General features: G+C 41.6%; 1 protein-coding gene across 4 annotated transcripts in view; it reads left to right on the top strand.

The window, feature by feature from the left end:
* The window catches only part of Adamtsl1 (ADAMTS like 1), an 876,927-nt gene that overhangs the window by 849,383 nt on the left and 7,876 nt on the right, over positions 1-19,668 (top strand). For all 4 annotated transcript variants that reach the window (XM_078047684.1, XM_078047686.1, XM_078047685.1 and 1 more), the window contains 3 exons: positions 11,130-11,342; positions 13,034-13,214; positions 16,062-16,269. In XM_078047684.1, the coding sequence (XP_077903810.1) occupies positions 11,130-11,342; positions 13,034-13,214; positions 16,062-16,269 (602 nt within the window). The remainder of the gene's footprint in view (positions 1-11,129; positions 11,343-13,033; positions 13,215-16,061; positions 16,270-19,668) is intronic.

Raw genomic sequence — 19,668 nt, forward strand, 5'->3', positions numbered from 1 at the left:
CTGAATTGTTTAAGAAGGGAAGGGAAATGGATGCGAAACTTTTGGTGAGGACTTTCTAAACAGAAACCACATTGCTTCCAGTGTTAGAAGTTGGAGGGTAAAATAGGTAGAGAGCAAGAAGAGTGGGTGCTGGGCAACACCCTGTGTTGGGCTCCCTGTATCTGGAAGGAGCTGCAAGGTGCTCTCTGATTACTGTGGCTAAGCCAGGCTCTTGTTCATGGGGTCTTACCTGGTGCCAACTGGGAAATACTCTCATGTTTTAGGTTTATGACTTTGAATAAGAGAAGTTATTACTAGAACCCTTTCTACTCCTGCTGTCTAGCTCCAGAGTTCTTAACCTGGGTTCTGTGAGCTTTGGGGGACTGTATAGGCACCTGCAGATATGCTTTTATCTGATGAAAGAATCCAGAACTTTCTCAGATTCTCAAAGAGATCTGTGACCAGAAATATTAACTATTTACTATGTACAAAAGGTTGAAAACAGATTCAATCTTACTGTAATCAAAGAAAAGCACATTAAAATGAGATACTATTTGCTGTGTAGAAAATTAGTAAAGATGATAAGCGTTTATAAAATCTGTATTGATTTCTGATTGTTGCCATAACAAATTCCCACAAATTTGGTGACTTAAAGCAATACAGATGTATTCTTTTTATGTTCTGGAGGTCTAAATCACAAAACAGGTTTTGCTGGGCTAATGTCACATTGGACAAGCTGTGCTCCCTCTGAAGGCTCTAGGGGAGATTCATTCCCTTGCATTTGCTAAGAAAATGCAAAAAAGCCTTCTCTACTCCTTGGCTGTAGCTCTCCCTCCACTCAAGGATGAGAGCAGAGCACCTCCACATCTGTCTCCAATTCTATCATCTAGAAAGGGCCCCTATTATGAGGACCCTTTCAGTTACAGGGAGCCAACATGAATAATCTATGATAATCCTCCATCTCAGGATCCTGTCTTCATCATGTTTGCAATGTCCCTTTTGCTATGTAAGGTAGCATATTCACAGCTTTCAGGGATTAGTATGTAGATTTCTACTGGGGGAGGGGGACAGCCTTCTGCCTGCCAATCATAGTATACAAGAATTTGATAATATATGCTAATATGCTTTGTTGCCCAAGACCCAAAGAGTATAATACCTCTAGAGGGCAATTTGGCAATACACACTAGTATTTTTAAATGATACTTATTGACCCAAAAATGCCACTTTAGTAATGTTACCCAAGGAGCTGTTTGGACTCAGAGATACATGTACTAAGAAATTTACCACAGCACAGTCTACATTAATGAAAAATCAGAAATAATGTAATTATCTATAGAGAGGTGATTACATAAAAGATTCTGATACATTCACATATAGACTCCTAAGCAACAATTTAAAAGGATGGTGTAGATCTATATCCATCAATGAGAAGACTGCCCAAGATTTACTAATATATCTAGTAAAATTTACTAATATAACTAGTGACTTGTGTGCATTTGTCTGATTGGAACAAACAACACAGCAGTTATCTCTGAGTATCTCTGAGCAGTACAATCTGGGGAAGGTTGATTTTTATGTTTTTATGAACTTTAAATCTATAAGGAACATGCATTGATATTTTTTAGAGCAGCAAGTTGAGTCTTTCAACTAGGAAAGGAAGGATTGAACTTTCTTCTCTTGTTAAAATGACTGTTCTCTTTGGAGGTAGAAATGTATCTTGCCCAGGTATTTAGTGGTTTTACTGTACCATTTGTTCTCTGTATACAACAACCCTGATGACCTCATACACACAATCAGAGGTTGGGCCTGGGGCAAAGTCTAGACTATCACCTCTTTATATATAAAGTTTTATTTGGGCACCGGCTCACCAATGCCATTCATTTACATTTTGTCTGTGGCTGCTTTCAGGTTACTTTGGCAGAGGTTAGTAGTTGTGACAAAGACCAAATGGCCCATGAAGACTAAAATATTTACTTTCTAGCCATTCACCCCCAAAAAAATTCACTAATTCCTGCTTTAGGCTTTTACCAACATTGACAAAATCTTTCTAGTACTGAGTTTTAATATATTTTTTGACAGAGTCAGATATTAATATGTGAGGATCTTATAAATGTTTCCTTCTTACAGGGGATTGAATCCCTGCTCCCCACACACCATAATCAAAAAATGCATTTTAAGGGGGAAAAATCTTATTTTTCCAGTATTTCCCAGCTTTAGTCTTTAGAAAGATCTAAAAACAAAACTCTAATAAAATGCTAGTTCCACATATTAAAGTGGAGTATAGGAACCAAATAAGGTTACTGAAAAACAAGCATAACCCTTCCCCCAAGTGAGCATCCTTGCTCTGCCCAAGCCTGGACCTCTGGGCTTCCATTTCTCTGCCATCTTTGGAATGCCTTTGAGAAGCTCATTGGGAACATGAGTTCTCACTTCCATCAGTTACAAAAAGGTCAGGTGCCAGAGGTCAGGTACATGTCCATCTTTCAAAATGCATCTTTTGCTCTAGACTCTCAACCTTCCTAATGAGGAGTGCTATGGGGAATGGGGAATCCCCCAAAAAACAAACTTGGATGAACAGCATATGCATTCCCTCATGTAGGCCTAGAAGGCCCAAATCCCAGATTGCCTGGGGAGGCTGTCTTGCTTTTAGGATCTCTAAATCCAAGTGCCGTTTTTCAAAGATCACAATTGGTCCCAGGGATTTGAACCCTGTTACATCTCCCTTAAACTTTGAAGGAGTCCACTAAATACTCCAAGGCACATCTGGGAACTACACCCGAAGGGAATTAGGAGCCAAAAACAAATCAGCAATAGAAATGTAGATGGCAGAACAAAGATCAGGCATTTGGACAGCTACTGTCTGCTCTTTAGATGCATGTCCTATTGTAACCATGGCCTCCCAGTCTAGGCTGTGGGTGTCTGACCTCCCCTTCAGAAGACATCTCTATTTATGGGTACTTAGAAAACCGCACGCTCTATGGGCTTGGCTACAAAAAGCCAGACATCCCCTGCCAGATGTATTATTGCCCCAGCAGAATCAGCCAGGAGCATCCTTACACATGCACCACAGACCACCCCTGCCCTTGCTCTTCATGAGCCTCCTCATGGCTCTCAGCCCTACTCCAGTGAGCCTGCAAAATTCTCTCCCTTATTCACCTCACTCTCAGTGTTTATTATTTTCTTCACTTTGTTGAGAAGTTTCTGGAGCCTCAAGACCCAGGAGACTTATGTGGGAATAATAAATTCAGGAAAGGTCTTCATGTTGCCCCAGCAGCTCCACCCCTACGGCTCACTCTGGAATTCCTCGTCAGCAGTTGCTCCTTCCTGTGACTTGCCGCTGAACCCTGGGCCGTGCCCCAATGAGGCCTCTCAGGATACCTGCTATGAATATTAGCCATTCTTCATCTCTGCTGCTGTTCTGTGGCTTTGGTTCAGCAGAAGAGAACTGAAATGGGTTGTATACAGAGCTGAGAGTGAATTCTCTTTCTTTGTGCATGTGGGTTTTCATTTCTTTTGCAATGGCTCTCACCCATAAATAGAACCAAACTTTGCCTGAGTTCATGAAGGCATGTTGGCTCTGAGCTACTGCTGGCTTGTTTTTTTTCCCCACCTAATCAGGATACTTTCTAGTTTGCCTCCCCATTGGCTCTAGAGGGGGAGTGAGAACAGATATGTTCCTCTAGGGAAGAATATGCACAGAGTCCAGGGCTTTTACCCTGAAACTGCAGTTTTCTTCTCAAAGGAGTAGCACCTTGAATATTACAGAGAGCACCTATTGGAGTCTTTAAATAATCATTCATTTCAGACCAAATAGAAAACATCAGTCTTATTCCTTATTGAATCTAGACTCAATGGATATGATATAAATATGCACAGAGAGGGGCGATCTGACTTGGGGCCCTTCTCAGAAGGATGGTATGGCTCAAGTACAATTCATATTCTGGGGTTCATTTAAAGGTCATCTCATCAGTGGATGGATTGAAAGTCCTTCCTCAGTCCAGGGAGCTTGCAGAAATGCCTCCCGGGCCATTCTAGTCTCCCCTCCTGCAGGATAGGTAGCACCTGCCAGCAACCTGAGAGTAAAGTCAATCAGGGATTTATAAACCCAGAAAGTTGAAACTTTTTAAAATGCTGATGTGTTTTTAAAAGGTGTTCTTTATGCCAAGATCCTACTGGCAGAGAAGGACACATGGGAACTCTGCATTATCCACTTGTGATAAGTTAAATCCCAAGCAACTTTTACTGTGCATTTTTAAAACTGGACCACTTTCCTAGAGCCTGCCTCCTTTCTCCCCCTCCCAGAGTGGCTCAGTCAACCCTGAGACAAGCATGTTGTTCAATGCCACCAAACTCTACCTTAGACAATGCTATCGTATTTCCATAGCCAGGGCTACATGTGCATGTATCAGATGTGGGTATTTTACCCTCCTTACCTGCAAATAACCAGGTCCTAAGGTGTGGGTCAGAGCATTCAATAAGTAGTAACTAAATCATTTTGGAGACGGTAAGGCCTTAATCAAGTCATAAATCTGGATGGAGCTACTTTTCATGCTGAGAAATATATCAAGTTCTTCCACCAGATTCCCAGGAACATGGGAGACATTACTATACCCCCTGCCAATGGAAACCCAAAGCTTGCCCTAGGGGTAAAAAGACATTTGGGGAATGGAAAATGGGCTTGTATAGTTCCATTTTTCCTGGAATGTTTTAAAGTTAGTTTTCTTTGGGCAAATGTACATGGGAATAGTCTTGGCCTGGTTATTTGACCAGCTTATTGGGAGGTCCCAGAAATCGGAGTAAAAATTAAAGTTGCTTGTCTTCTTCCACAGCCTTCTGGGGTCCAGCTGACAAATGGGGAGTAAGGAACTGAGTTTTTCCAATATAAATTAATCATTTCTCTCAGCCTCCTACCTGGTGCCAGCTCCCGCTCATTCTAAGCCTCTTTAAAGACCATCTCTGTTGCCCCAGGGGACACCAAACCTGAAAGGACCAGGCACCAAAGACTGCACTGAAGCAGTATCCCTTCTTTCCACAGTCACCCCGTGGCCTCAGAGAGAGCCCCATGCACCCCCTTAGACCACTAGCACAACGGAGAGCCCTTCATAAATTTTAAAGGACTGAGTGTTTTCCAGTTTTATAAAATTAAATTAAGGAACGGACTCCCAGACTGACTACACCAAGAGCCAAGTTTCATCCCAGCACACATCATTTTTATAGAAAGTTTTAACTCCGTGAAAAATACAGGATTATAATGAAAATGCTGACAGGCCTGGAGCCAGCTCATGAAGTAATCATGCCACGTCTTTAATATTTTTACACAGCGTGTCCTAATCTGCCACAGCTTTCTTTTCCTTTAGATAGCAGTTAAATAAGTGAAAATTCCCCGAGTACTACTTTTTTCTTCTCCTTCTCTGGGTTATATCTTCCCCATTTTTCAAACCTTTCTTTCTTGTGAATCTTTTTCAGTCCATTTACAGGTATCATTGATTGACCAAAATTTAGCTGCCTTTGTTCAGCTATTTGGTCAGAAAGTAGGGAGAAAGGAGAGGATATGCACTCAGAAACCTTACTTCTGCTCAGGAAGGCTAAGAACTTAGGAAAATCAACTGTGGAGGTGTGACTCACACAAGTGATGGACAGCTAATGAATGCCAGAGTGGACTTGATCTGTCCTACAGAAAAACCCACAAATCAAGCTGCATGCAAAATATCCTGGTGATTTTCCGCTCTTTAAATTTAAAAAAAAAAATAAAAACTGAGTAGTGATTCTCATGAGTTCAGAGCTTCTTTTGAGACAGGTGCCTCAAAGACTGCTCTGTCCTTGCTCCTTTCAAGTTATCCAGCACCTTCTGTGAGGGTGCAAAGAAGCTGGAGGCCAAGTATCCAATTTCCTACCCTCATGTTTCTGTCGCCTGTCAGACTCACACTGTTTCCCTGAGTCAGGTTATTTTAATTACAGAAACCAGTGTAAAATCTGAGGCAAGAGTAAAGAAAGTCAGTGAGGTCAATGGAAGCAGAGACTTCAACGGTGGCATGTTACAGGGTACAGCTGGACTGATGGCTTGTCCTTGCTGGGGCCATTGGCTCTGCAAGGGCAAACAATGTTCCGGGCAAGCAATAATGTGGAATTCCTTGCTTGGTCTTGGACTCATCCTTTCTTCAGTGTGAAAGCTCTGCTTCCTCTCCCCTGTTTTGTATCAGTCTCTTGGGATGTGAGAGCCACAAGCAGAGTTGTTTTTGCCTACCTTTAAGATAAATCAATCACAAATAAAAAGAGGAGGAAACTTCTTATATAATTTGATTTTTCTCAGTGGGTACCTCTCCTCCATTCTAAACTTTTCTCATTCTCCAGTCAATGTGTTAAAAAAAAAAAAAAAAAAAAAAAGTAAATGAATCTAGGGAGAAAAGGAAAAAAAAAAAAAGCCTCACATATGTGAATCACACCTGGCTTTGGCTCAATTTAGAACCACAGAGGGCCTAGGAATGGAGGCCTAAAGGCAATATTTTCTTTCACTGGTTAAGAAGGGTTGATGGAGGGAGGCTCTCTGCTGCCAGAACGCTCATTAGCTAGGCAGCCTTCCCAAGCCCGCTTCCTCCTCAGCCACCTCACCAACGCGAAACCTTTACTAGCTGAGGCCCAAGGAGCGAACACTGTCACTCCTGCAGATTGTCCATTTCCTGGGGAAGGCCTTGAGGTTTGGAGGATGGAAATGGTTGGCACTCGTGTGGCTGGGAGGAAATCAGAAGAAAGAGCTGCTAGCCCCTCCATTAAACACTGTTAACTTCCTCACCAAAGCAAAAGCAGGGCCGGGAGTGGTTTATTATTTGGCCTCTTAGGAGGTGTGGAATACATTAGCACACAGTTTTTGGATGGCCTTGTAAATGGCACACAGAGAGATTGCTTAGCTTCAAAAAATGATTGATACTTCTTTTACTTTAACAAATGAGAAATGTTCGTGACAGTAAGGAACCCTGTTACAAGCCAGGTTTTCTCATTAACAGTGAAACATGGATAATTATTCACTGGGAACATACACAGTGGGAATTCATGTTAGATTCCTTATTTTGACTATTGCTGCTCGCAACCTCAGAGACCACAGTATACACACAAAGACACACACATAAATATGTACATAAAAGCTCAGGGGCCTGCAGTCCATGTGCACTAAGAAGCCACCAATTTTGAGTACAAAGGAAGTTTTTAAGAATAACCTATGTGGTCAGTTAAAAGCCCGGAAAGACAGATCAGCAATGGAGAAGCCAGACAATCAGCAATCTTGTTCATTGACTTTAGTTGTATGTTGTTTATCTTGGTTGTTAATTTCCTTTTGAAAGATATAAAAGTGGACTAAAAGTAGACTTCCCTACAGCATTTCAACCTAAGATGCCTGATCATCCATATAAGTACATTCTCTTTGGTCACTATCCTGATCTGAATACTGTGAGCTACACAGCAGATAGACATGGCCTCAGGACTGAGAAGGTATTTTAGGATTGTTGTAGTTAGTATATTGGCAATTGTAATAAAGACATCAAATAACAGGAACGTAAGGCAGAAGTGTATTTCTGCTTGAATTAGCTTTTTGTTGTTGTAATCAACAAGAACAACTTAGAGGAGAAAAGGTTTATTGGGGGCTGACAGTTTCAGAGGTCTTAGTCCATGTTCATCTGACTCTGCTGCTCTGGGCCTGCGGAGACAGAACATCATGGTAGAAGGACAAGATACAGTCCCCAGGGGCATGCTCCCCATGACCTACTTCCTCCAGTCACACCCCACCTAGCTATGATTAGCAGTCAATAGTCTATTCAAATTATTGATCCCTCAAGTGGATTAATCCACTGATTAGGTTACAGTTCTCATAATCTAATCATTTCACCTTTGAACATTGCTGCCTTGCCACATGAGCTTTTCAGGGGACACCTCATATCCAAACCATAGCACTGCTCCAAGTCATGATTAGAGGAATATGTTCCAAACTTAAGCTGACAACATATTATATTGGTTAGGGTCAGGGTGGAATTTCTTCAAACTCTATGGCTCTGACATCCCTTGGTGTTGTCCTTCCCCTCCCATGCCAAGATGGCTGGCTGTACAGAAAGAAGGCTGGAGAACGCAGAAGAACAAGTTCTTTTCTTTTAAAGATATGCTTCATAAGGTGTACACATCATTTTTCCTTCAATTCCCCTGAATATAACCACATGCTTCACCCCTTACAGCAAGGGAAGGTGGGAAAACCTCTACTCCAAGCAGCTATGTATGTAAACTTCAGGGGTCAGGCAGTGCCTGCCTAGAAAGCAACCAAATTAAAGCTATTTAAATAAAGAGTGATGAAGTTCAAATAAAAGTGATCTCTGACTTCAGTAGAGCTGAATGAATGAAAGTGAGCCAGCAAGGAATTTTAAGTTTCATAGATTATAAAATATTTGGAAAATATTTTTTCAAATAGCAAGATGGAACCACACTCTCTGCTCTCTCCCTTCTCCATTGTTCTTTTAGGTAAATTTTATATCCACTGAAATATATAACCCTAAGTGAAAAATTTTAACATCCATGTAACCATATTCTTATCTAACATACCTTTGACAATTTAAAAATCTCTTTTGGTCTCTTATCTCTTTTTCTTCACTTTGGTTCATTCCTATTACCACATCTTCAGTTTCACAGATCCTTTTCTATAATGTTTAATCTTGAACTAATCCTATTCAGTGAACTTTTCATTTCAAAAAAAAAAAATATGTTAGGGCTAGGGATGTAGTCGAAAGAAGAGTGCTTACCTAGCATGCATGAGGCCCTAGCACCACAAAAAAATTCTATTTATATATACATATAGATGTGTATATATTATTTGTAGAAGTTCATTTATAACTTCCACTTTTTTCTCCATGTATGCATGTTTTCCTTTAAATACTTAAAATATTGTAATACCCTCTTATAATACCCTTGTTTATAACTCATTATCCCTGTAATTTCAGGATCTGTTTCCATTGACCAATTTTTGGGGGGTGGAGTCCTGGTTAGAGGTGACATTTTCTTACTTCATGACTAGTCAAGGAATATTCAGCTATAGATTTTACATCATAAGTGTCTGGGTTTTTTTTTTTATCTTCCTCTAGAGATTATTGGGTTTTCTTCTGTTAATCACTTATTTAAAGTTCAATTTGACCTTCTTAAGATTAGTTAGGGTGGATCTAGAATAGCCTTTACTCTAGGACTTTTCTGAGTTCTCCAGTGAATGCCCCAAATTATCAACAAGAATGACCCACTCTAGCTTATCAGAACTTGAAGCCTTTCCAGCCTTATTTGGGTTCTGGAAAATGTTAAGCTCACAGTTCCCTGGTTGCTCTTAGCTCAGCCTTGTAGAATTTAACCCTGTGCTTATACGTCTTAAGTTGAACAAAGACTCAAGAGGAATTTATGCAGATTTCTAGGGCTTCTATCTAGCACCCCCATTTTCATAATTCTGCTCAAGAATTTCCAGCTGCCTTAGTGTCTTTGAACTTTATCCTTTGTTTCATCATATTGCCTAGACTGTTGTACTTTTCTTAGGATAGTCCTCAGAGTTAAGTTGTGCTCTCACAAAACATGAAATCCTAACGCCCAGCAGCTGTGAAAGGCCCTTATTTGGACTTGTGTCTTTGCAGATGATCAAGTTAAAATGAGGTTAGTAATGTAGGCCCTAATTCAATTTGACTGAGGTTCTTATGAAAAGGTAAAATCCAGATGCAAAGGCAGACTTGAACATAAGGAAGAACACCATGTGATGTTTAATCTGTAATCTCTACCTCTCTTCATCCTACGTAACCTCCATGTATAACATCTCTTCCAGGAGCCCCTCAGTGGATAGCTCTATTGCACTATGCATTGATCCAAGTGATTGGATTAAAAAGGTCTACTTGGCTCCTATCACTTGACTATATTGGGAAGGGAAGAAGAGAGGTGGGGATGATGTCTGATATGATGTTGGGAAATCTTGGGACTTAAAAGCACTTTAAAGATCATTTCATTGGAACCTAAATGTACCTCAAAGATCATCACATGTTCTTGTTTACAAATTTGAAAACTGAAGGCATAGGGCCCTATCAAAACCTAGAATTCTCCTTGAGAATTATGAATTAGTATAACTGAAAATGAAAGTAACAAAATTAGGTTTCTTTTCTAAAACTTTCTGAAAAGCTGAGCTTCACCCTGAAAAGTTTCAGAGAGGCTTTAGTGTGCTTTTTTAAAAATCCTACATTAGCTGGGATCTTCTTGGTAGTCTTAACTATCTTAACTGTCCCAAGAGCAATAAGTAGAAAATAGACATTTTTTCCTAACCAAACTGAGGAAAGACCTCCACAGTATCTTTATTTTTAATGATTTCTCATATTTTAAACTTCCAATAAATATTCTATGGGAGCTAAGTCACTGGGGCCCCAACAGTGAATTTGGCAAGTATTCCAAATTTAGATGAAATGTGTTTTCTCTCATAGTAGCCATCTGTTTATCTTTCCAATTCTGGGATACAAAGGCTTAGGTAGACCCAATGTCTCAGCTTAATATTTTGGAATTTTAATGTATCAAAATATGTTTAATGAGTAGATAACTGTAATATTGTATATATTCAATTGAGGATAAAAGTTATCAAAAAAAAGTTCATGAAGAAATTAGATCAATGTTTAAAATAATTTTCCTAGTCTCAGGTGAAGATTTTTTACTTCAAAAATCATATAAAGAGTAAAATGAAGGCAGATGTTAGACTTTTACCAATTTATGCTTGATTCTTAACTGTTAGTTACCATGTAGTATGTTATTTTCCAATGTATAACATTTGAAGAAGCAATTTCTTAATAAAATCAGCATAGAAGCTAATTTGAAAAACCATGCAATAATGAATGCTAATTTTATCATTTTTTCTTACCAATTAGTACAGGGGCATAAACAGATCTAAGAATTTTTGTAAAATTTAATGAATAAGAATCACTATTCCAGAAGCCCACATAATAAAAATATCTCCTGTTTGTTAGGAATGACTAACATAAGATAAGTGCTAGGGGTAAAGCCACAGTATGTGTATGCCTTCTTGAGTCATAAAGACACGAAACAACTCTCCAGCAAAGTATCTTTTTCAGGCTTTGCCAATGGCTTATTTCTCCTCTCATCTCTTCCTCTAGGCTGCCCCATCAAAGGCTATCCCACCCCCAATATCACCTGGTTCCATGGTGGTCAACCAATTGCCACCACCACAGGACTGACACATCACATCCTGGCATCTGGACAGATCCTTCAGGTTGCAAATCTCAGTGGTGGTTCTCAGGGGGAATTCAGCTGCCTCGCGCAGAATGAGGCAGGGATGCTGATGCAGAAGGCGTCTTTGGTCATCCAAGGTAAGAACCCATCAGGCTTTAGGGTGTCAAAAAGAAAGCCCACCTGGGAACAAGATTCTCCGGGAATAAAGTGATTTCTGAACTCCCATGGTACCTAGGCCATGAAAACCAAAGCTGAATCCCGTTTCAGTGCAATGAAACCGTACTTCTGCCAACATAGCCCTTCAGAAGAGCCACCAGGTCCCATCACAGGAGAACCTGGTCACATCAGCATCGGTGCCTCCCTAAAGCCGTCCTTCTGATCAAATATTACTGTTGCTTAAGACCAAGAAAACACAACTATTTATCAAAGTTAATTCTATTTTCTAATTACTAGTTTAACTAGAAAAGAACACACACACACACACACACACACACACACACACACACACACACACCCCACAGAGTAGCCTACTTAAAATTTCGTGTTCCTTGTTGATTGGGTTAAAAAAAAAAAAATACCTCTTGATTGGAACACTATGGTCATTGTCTCCTGCTGGGGGAGGGGATGGTGTCCTGCCAGCTGCACCTTCTGGAGAGTGGTGGGCTGCAGTCACATGCTGAGGACTCTCCAGGCACCATTCCTTTGACCCTGGCAAGGAACAGTCTGTGAGCTTTCCAGGAATACAGGCAGGTCAGAAAGCCCCTGGGTGGGGCCTGGCATTCACTGCACCAGAAGAGTTGTGAATGAGCCAAATGGTGGGAAGAGAGCCCAAACCAGCCTTTTTATAGAAACTATGGAAGGCTTTTGAGTTTTCCCTAGGCTAGTTCTACCTGTGACCTTATGTGATATGCTTAAGGAAAGTCAAATGCTACTGCATTTATTCCAAAATGGAGGATTCTGTGGGAAGTGTCAGTTTTGTGCCAACATGGCACAAAAGGAGGGAGGAAAGAGAAGTAAGATTTTTCTGAGCACATAGGTTTTCCTCTTAAAAATTCTCCCCTGCCATTTTGCTTTCCAGAGAGGAAAACAAATGTTCCATTTTCTTGCCAGCCAATTATTCTCTGCTAAAAAAACAGAATCCAGGGCCTATCTGCAATGAGAACTTGCAAATAAGCACTCAGAGTTTACCAGCCCACATGTATTTTTAATAGCTTTCCTACCAGTGAGTCCCAGACCATCAAATAGAAAAACCAGAGAAATAGGCTTTTTCACTGACATCATTGTCTCATGTAAATGAGAACTCTCTAAAGAGGCTGTTTTTTAATAACATTTACAAAACTAAAAATCAAAAAAAAAATTTACAAAATCCAGCTCGAATCTCTACTTTTAAAAATGATTATCTCTGATATATTTATATATCTCTGTAGAAAAATAAAGTCCCTTTCTCATAAACCAGTAAGAGTACTTTAGTCAGTATTTTAAAAACAGTAAGGGCTGTGGCTGTTGAGTAAGTCCTCTCTGTGTGTCCGGCACTGAGCCTGGCCCTTTACTTTCTTCATATCCAACCCTCACAGTAACATGATCACGTGAGAGTTATGGTAGTCATTTTTTGGAGGAATCACCTGAGGTTTCTCAAGACCCTGGGGCTTGCCTAATAGGTTGGGAATGGTGCCCACACAGAAGCAGAGCCTCATTTATAAGAACTTCTCCCTCTGCCTACATGCCAACCCCCAGCCTCCTTCCACCTTCCCCTGGCCCTGCTCAGAAGAAATGGAGTGAGGGCAGTGATGTTCTGCTCTCTTCACCTCTGATCCTCCTCTTATGACAGATTACTGGTGGTCCGTGGACAGACTGGTGACCTGTTCAGCATCTTGTGGCAACAGGGGTGTTCAGCAGCCCCGCCTGAGGTGTCTACTGAATAACACGGAAGTAGATCCTGCTCACTGTGCGGGGAAGGCCCGCCCTGCTGTGCAGCCCATTGCCTGCAACCGGAGAGACTGCCCTTCCCGGTGAGTGTGGCCTCCCATTCCCAGGGTGGGCCCTAACTTACAACCAAGTTGACGGTCAGCCCTCGTCTAGCACTTTGCAGGGAGAAAAGCAATCCAGGGAGCCATTCCTTCCTTTAGGTGTGGGTTTTCCAGGCCTCTCTGCCTTGCTGACAGTATCCTCAGAATGAGCCCCCTCTCTCAGCTCTGCTCATGGCCTCTCCCGCCCACCAGCAAATAACTACCTGGGATTTGCAAAGGCCTAAGAGGCTCTGATCTGTTCAGGGAGCAGAATATATATGTTCCCCAGGCCCTGGTCAGAGATATCTCCCATCCTGCAGTGATACACTGACTCTCTGGGCTTTTTATAAGAGAAAGAAATATCTTTCATTGTCAAACTGAGGGGACAGGGATTACTAGGCTCTACCCAAACCCTCTTTTTGTGTGACTTTAAATACCTGTGCAATCAGTGCTCTCTCTTTTCTACAAATAGTTGCATCTCCCTAAAGTTGGAATAAATCTCCATTTTCTATACTTGCCTTAACTTTGGATTTATATTCTCTGTACTTGGGCCCCTTATAGACCCCAGGATAACAAAGAATCTCTGCCTCTTACAACATCTTCTTCATGCTTCAAGAAGCTGTGAGTCCCACTGAGCACCCAGCCCCTAGTCTTAAGAAACTAGCTAAAGGTATGATGTCTGGGCTCGGAGTTGGCACCAGCATGGTGCTCGGAGCCTAGGGGGACTTAGCTTGGCCCTAAAATGCCCGTTTACGACCTATCTGTAGGACTTTCCTACACTGCTCAGGGAACCACTTTGTGTTTTGCCAGCTGAGTCATAAGGAGCAGCTGAAACCAGGAGAGACTCCATGAAATATGAAACACACTCATTAATATCAGCAGTTTGACTTGCTGACGGGAAGGTTTCCACAGGAATGATTAATGTCCTTTTATACCCTTCCTGAATGGGTAACATAGCCCATACCTCTCCTTTCTCAAAACCCCCACCCCAGCTCCCGAAAAAATCGCTGAAATGTATATTTAGAAATAAAAGTTGATTGAAATACAGGCCTGACATTCACCAGGGATCTAGGGGGGCTGGAAGGCTGCCCTTGCCAAGCTGTGTGAAATGAAGAAGAGATCTTGGACGTGCCAGGAACTTTTTGATTTGATTTGGTGATGGTCAGAGTCAATCAGCCTAATTTACTTCTGCAAATGAAATAATAATGGCTATTTCTTCTTTGGTTTCAATGCCCCCAGGAGTTTTAAAACACCTCATGCCTGCTTCCTAAGTGGCTCTGCTCCTGTGGGCTGGAAATTCTGCATGCAGTCATCCCTCTCCAGGGCAGAGGAGCAGGGAAATTGCCACAAAACTAAATAAGTCACAGATCCAGACTCAGGAGGAATTTGTTCCCCTTCCCACTACATGCCTCTCCTGAAAGACAGATGTGGTGTCACTTGGCTAGGAAGTGCCATAGGTTCACCCTCCACTGGTTTTCCTGCCAGGCTATTTGGGCACATTAGCATCCTTCTTTGCACACAAACAAGTGTTGCCCTGACCATCTTTCTAAATAGGACTAGGAAATCCTCCTTTGACCCAAGTAGCTATTTTCACCATTTCATGTTAGATAAGCCCCCAGCCCTTGCAATCAGGCAATAAGAGGGGTTTGGGTTTTTGGTTTTTCCTCCCCAGATTGCCTGAAGTGGCTGAACAACACCACACCTTTCCTCATTTTCACAAACTGTCCCTTTCCCCTTCTCTGAGAACTATCCAAGGATACATTCAAAAAGCACCCCCTTCATATTTGTATATGGATCAAATTCAGAGTGTCCCCAGATTATAGTTTGGCTTTATGAGAAAAGCCCATTTGTCATAGTCTTGGTAAGTCTCACTTCTAAGGACTCAAATCGTAGCAGGAGCCTAAACATTCTGAAAACAAATAATTCTAACACATGTGCAATCCTTTAAGATACATAAGACTCATGGAGCATCGTGATAATGGAAAATTGCCACAGAAAGCAATTTTCTTCATTTCTGAAAGATTAAACAAATTAAATGGGATATGGGTTAAGGTAAGATAGAAAGTATAGATGTTACCAGACAAAACTTTCACTTAAGTGAGACCCATACCTCCTGGGTCAAGAGGTAATAGGTTTGGCTCTGACTTCCCCAGGAAACTGTTCCCACTCAGAGACTAGGAAGTACCAAAACCACAGTACGGTGTAAGTAGCTAGAGGACTATCTCCCAGCCTTTTGGGCAGCTAAGGCAACTGACTCTAAATACTCTTTCCAAATGCACATTTCTGGTCAGTGACCCAAGGTATCATTGTCCTGAAGCCACTGTAACAAATTACCACAAACAGTAGCTTAAAGCAACTAAAACTGATTCTCTCACTGATTTGAAGGCCAGCAGCCAAAAAAATCAAGGTGTCAGCAGAGCCATACTCCCTTGAAGGCTCTATGGTTGAACTGTTTCCTGCCCCACCCCTGTCCCCTGGTGCCTTCCTTGTTTGTGGCTGCAGGACTCCACCTCCTACCTCTGTGGTCACACCACTTTCATGGTCATACTGCCTTCTCCTCTTCCCTGTGTATAACCTCCTCTGTCTTTCTCTTAGAAGAACATTTGTGGTGGCATCTAAGGCCTACCCAGATAATCTCAGAGTTCTTAATTATGTCAGCCATATATTTATCTTATCCAAATAAGATAACACAGTTTCCAGGGATTTGACTTGGATATCTTATGGAAGGTCATTTTTCCAAGTAATTACTGTGAAGAGGCCCCCTAATTAACATCTGTGAGGCAACGGGCACAAGGTTCCTTCCCCAGGCCTCACCTTTGGGGCTCCTCTGATGCTTCTTCCTCTCCCCAGGTGGATGGTGACTTCCTGGTCTGCCTGTACCCGGAGCTGTGGCGGAGGCATCCAGACACGCAGAGTTACCTGTCAGAAGCTGAAAGCCTCTGGGATCTCTACTCCCGTGTCTAACGACATGTGTACCCAGCTAGCCAAACGGCCTGTGGACACCCAGGCCTGTAACCAACAGCTGTGTGTGGAGTGGGCCTTCTCTAACTGGGGCCAGGTGAGGGCCACACCGGCTTTTATTTGAAAGGTCATCCTCAAGGTGTAATCCCTGCCACAGTGGGAAGTAAATGCCACCACTGCCACCTCCTCTATGACATCCCCGCTGTCCCTAATCCCACTCTGTATCATTCCTAACACCCAAGGCACCTGGATCCTTCTCTAACCTTAACACACTCTAACCTTAACACACTGCTTGACCGGGCACACGTTTCCTTCCTCCACCCTGAGGCCTTTCTGTTCTTGGAACCCTCAGACACCTTCTTCAGACTCGCACACTCTCAAGCCACCTTTTCCCACCTGTTGTGCCAGTGTCCCCTCTGCGGACTGCTCTTGGCCAGGGTTCTCCACTGGTCACATAGTTATAAGCAACCTTTTTAACCACCAATGTCAAGATCATAACTCTCAACGAGCCCAGGTCCATTCCTCTGGGGTGTGATCAAGCTTAGGTGATTCTTAGAAACTCCTCAGGTGATGCTGATATACAAACAGGGTAGAGAACCATTGTCCTGAGTCAGGAAGACTTGAAGCCTAGCTCGGTCACCATAAAACAATCAACTCCTTTCACAATTCTCTGCCTAGAAGTGACTTCAGTCCCAGGTAAGCTCAATGGACAGCAGCAATGGGGGCTTATTTGACCCCAGGAGCTCAGTGATGGAGTTTTCTCTAGGTGCAGTGGAGGGTCCATGATGGTTCTACCCATTTGGAGTGAGAATTTTATGTTGGTGATTTTTAAAAGGAGATTGACACAAACTGAAGATTCCCAGGGGGTTGGGGAACCATCCTAAGCAACGGTGGACATTGCACCATGGCAGTAGGAATCCAGGGGGACAGGGTTCCTGTACTCTCAGTGTTTCTGGGCCAGGTGGGACTGAGCATCAGTCAAGAACTCCAGTATACATTAGAGAGGCAGGTTTTTCCCTGTCCAGGTGGATAAGGCCTATTAAGCATAGAATAGTTATCCTACTCAGCTTGTACTCTACTATTTTACAGTGTTATTGGCACCAAAGAAAAATCAGGGGTGGAGGTGCTTAAGGGAAATAATATATACCATTTCTCCAGAAGTCTATGTTCAAACCCTTCTAGAGGCTTAGCAGACATGTAAGAGCTGCCGGCCAGGGCTGATGTTCAGATTTGTCTGGACTGGCACTCATTAGCAAAGGGAGTATTCTGACTTTGAGGCATAGTTTCATGGCTAGCCAGGTGGGACACTCTCCAAATCACAGACTTTACTGTAGGACCAATGTAACAATGTTTTTAGACAATTAATAAACTTGAAACTTGTTGGAATTGGTTTATTCATGTTCCTCTACTGCCAGCCTTAGGTGTAATCTTTGGAAAACAATCACTTGCAACGTCCTATGACATTAACATGCTGTGTCAGTCTCTAATATAAAGATCAAACATTCCTAGCCACAGAGTAAATTTGTATCTCTTAGCCATTTGTATCTCAGGTAAGCCAGGGGGTTAATGCTTAGCCTACTGCCCACCGGCCAACACACCTGTCCAGCCCTTTATTTCCAGAGGCTGGCCTATATGTGCTTCATATTCAGAGCAACATGAGCTCCACCTTGCTTCTATGCTAGAGTAAGGGGGTGCTGGGAAGGTATTTCTCTTATCTTGAAAAGCCCACTTCTGACAGCTCTCACACAACACAGCTCTGCTGCCAGGTCCTCAAGGCTTACTAGCAGTTTGTGAAGCTGGGATTGGGAACAGATCTGGGGACACATGGGAAATGTTTCTGCATTGACATCAAGGTCACTCAAGGGGACATTTGATCATTCTCAGTGATTCCTCTTCCCAACAGAGAGAAAAACACATAAGTCTTTTCTACATTATTTTCCCCTCAAACTCTTCACTCCTTTTTTCTAAAGTCCCTAGGCCAGTATATATAGAGAATCAACATGAATCACCTGGGGATCTTGTTAAATATGCAAATTCTAAATATGATAGGCCTGGGGTAGAGTCTGGGATGCTTAATTTTTTCCACATTTTATTGGTGCATCATAATTGTACATAATGATGGGATTTGTTGTTACATATTCATACATGCACACAAATTAACTATCATTTGGCCAATCTTTCTCCAGCACGTCGCACTCCCTCCCCTTAGTCCTTTTCCTCTACTGATCTCCCTTTGATTTTGGGATTCACACACACACACACACATACACACACACACACACACACACACACACACACACCTTTCTTGTCCTTTTTGCTCTCAAGCTTCCACATATGAGAGAAAACATGACTCTTGACCTTTTGAATATGACTTATTTTGCTTAACATAATGGTCTCTTCTTCCACCCATTTTCTTGCAAATGACATTATTTTTCTTTATGGATGAAAAAATCCTCCATTGTGTGTGTGTGTATGTGTGTATATATATATATATATATATATATATCACATTTTCTTTATCCATATATCTGTTGATGGACACCTAGGCTGATTCCATAATTTGGCTATTGTGAATTGTGCTGTTATAAACATGGGTATGCATGTATCACTGTAGTGTGGTAACTTTAATTCTTTAGGACAAATACCAAGAAGTGGTCTCACTGAGTCATGTGGAGGTGTAATCTAATCTTTTGAGAGACCTCGGTACTGATTTCCATACTGGTTGTACTAATTTGCAATCCAACCAACAGTGTAAAAGTGTTTTTCTCCACATCCTCTCCAGCATTTATTATTTGTATTCTTGATGGCTGCCATTCTGACTGGTATGAGATAAAATCTCAGTTTAGTTTTGATTTGCTTTCCCTAATTATCAATGACGCTGAACATTTTCTTTTCATATATTTGTTGGCCATTTGTATTTTTTGTTTTGAAAAGTATATTTGCCATTTCTTAATTGGGTTATTTCATTTTTTTGGTGTAAAGTTTTTGGGATTCTTTAAATATTATATATTCTGAATATTAATCCTCTACCAGAAGAGTAGTTAGCAAAGATTTTCACCCATTCTGTAGGTTCTCTCTTCACACTAATAATTGTTTCCTTTGCTGTTTAGAAGCTTTTTAATTTAATGTTATCCTGTTTATTAACTCTTAGCATTATTTCCTGAGCTTTAGGCGTCCTATTGAGAAAGTCATCCTGTACCTAAAAGTTGAAGTGTTGACTGTATGACTATATATTGTAGGAGTTGCATGGTTTCTGGCATAATTCCTAGGTCTTTGATCTATCTTGAATTTATTTTTTTGTGCAGGTTGAGAGATAAGGGTCCAGGAGTTGGAGTGTGACAGATGCCAGAGTAATTTGTTTCTTTACTAAGCTGTTGTCCCAGGCCTCTGAATCTTACAAGTCTAGTCTCTCTTGATGATTTCCATTGTTCTCTATGGTCACTCACTTCAAAATGTACCTGTACGCCTGTTACTTTGGTCCATCTTTGTGGAGAAA

This window comes from Ictidomys tridecemlineatus, chromosome 4 (assembly GCF_052094955.1).
Source record: "Ictidomys tridecemlineatus isolate mIctTri1 chromosome 4, mIctTri1.hap1, whole genome shotgun sequence".
Classification (NCBI taxonomy): Eukaryota; Metazoa; Chordata; class Mammalia; order Rodentia; family Sciuridae; genus Ictidomys; species Ictidomys tridecemlineatus.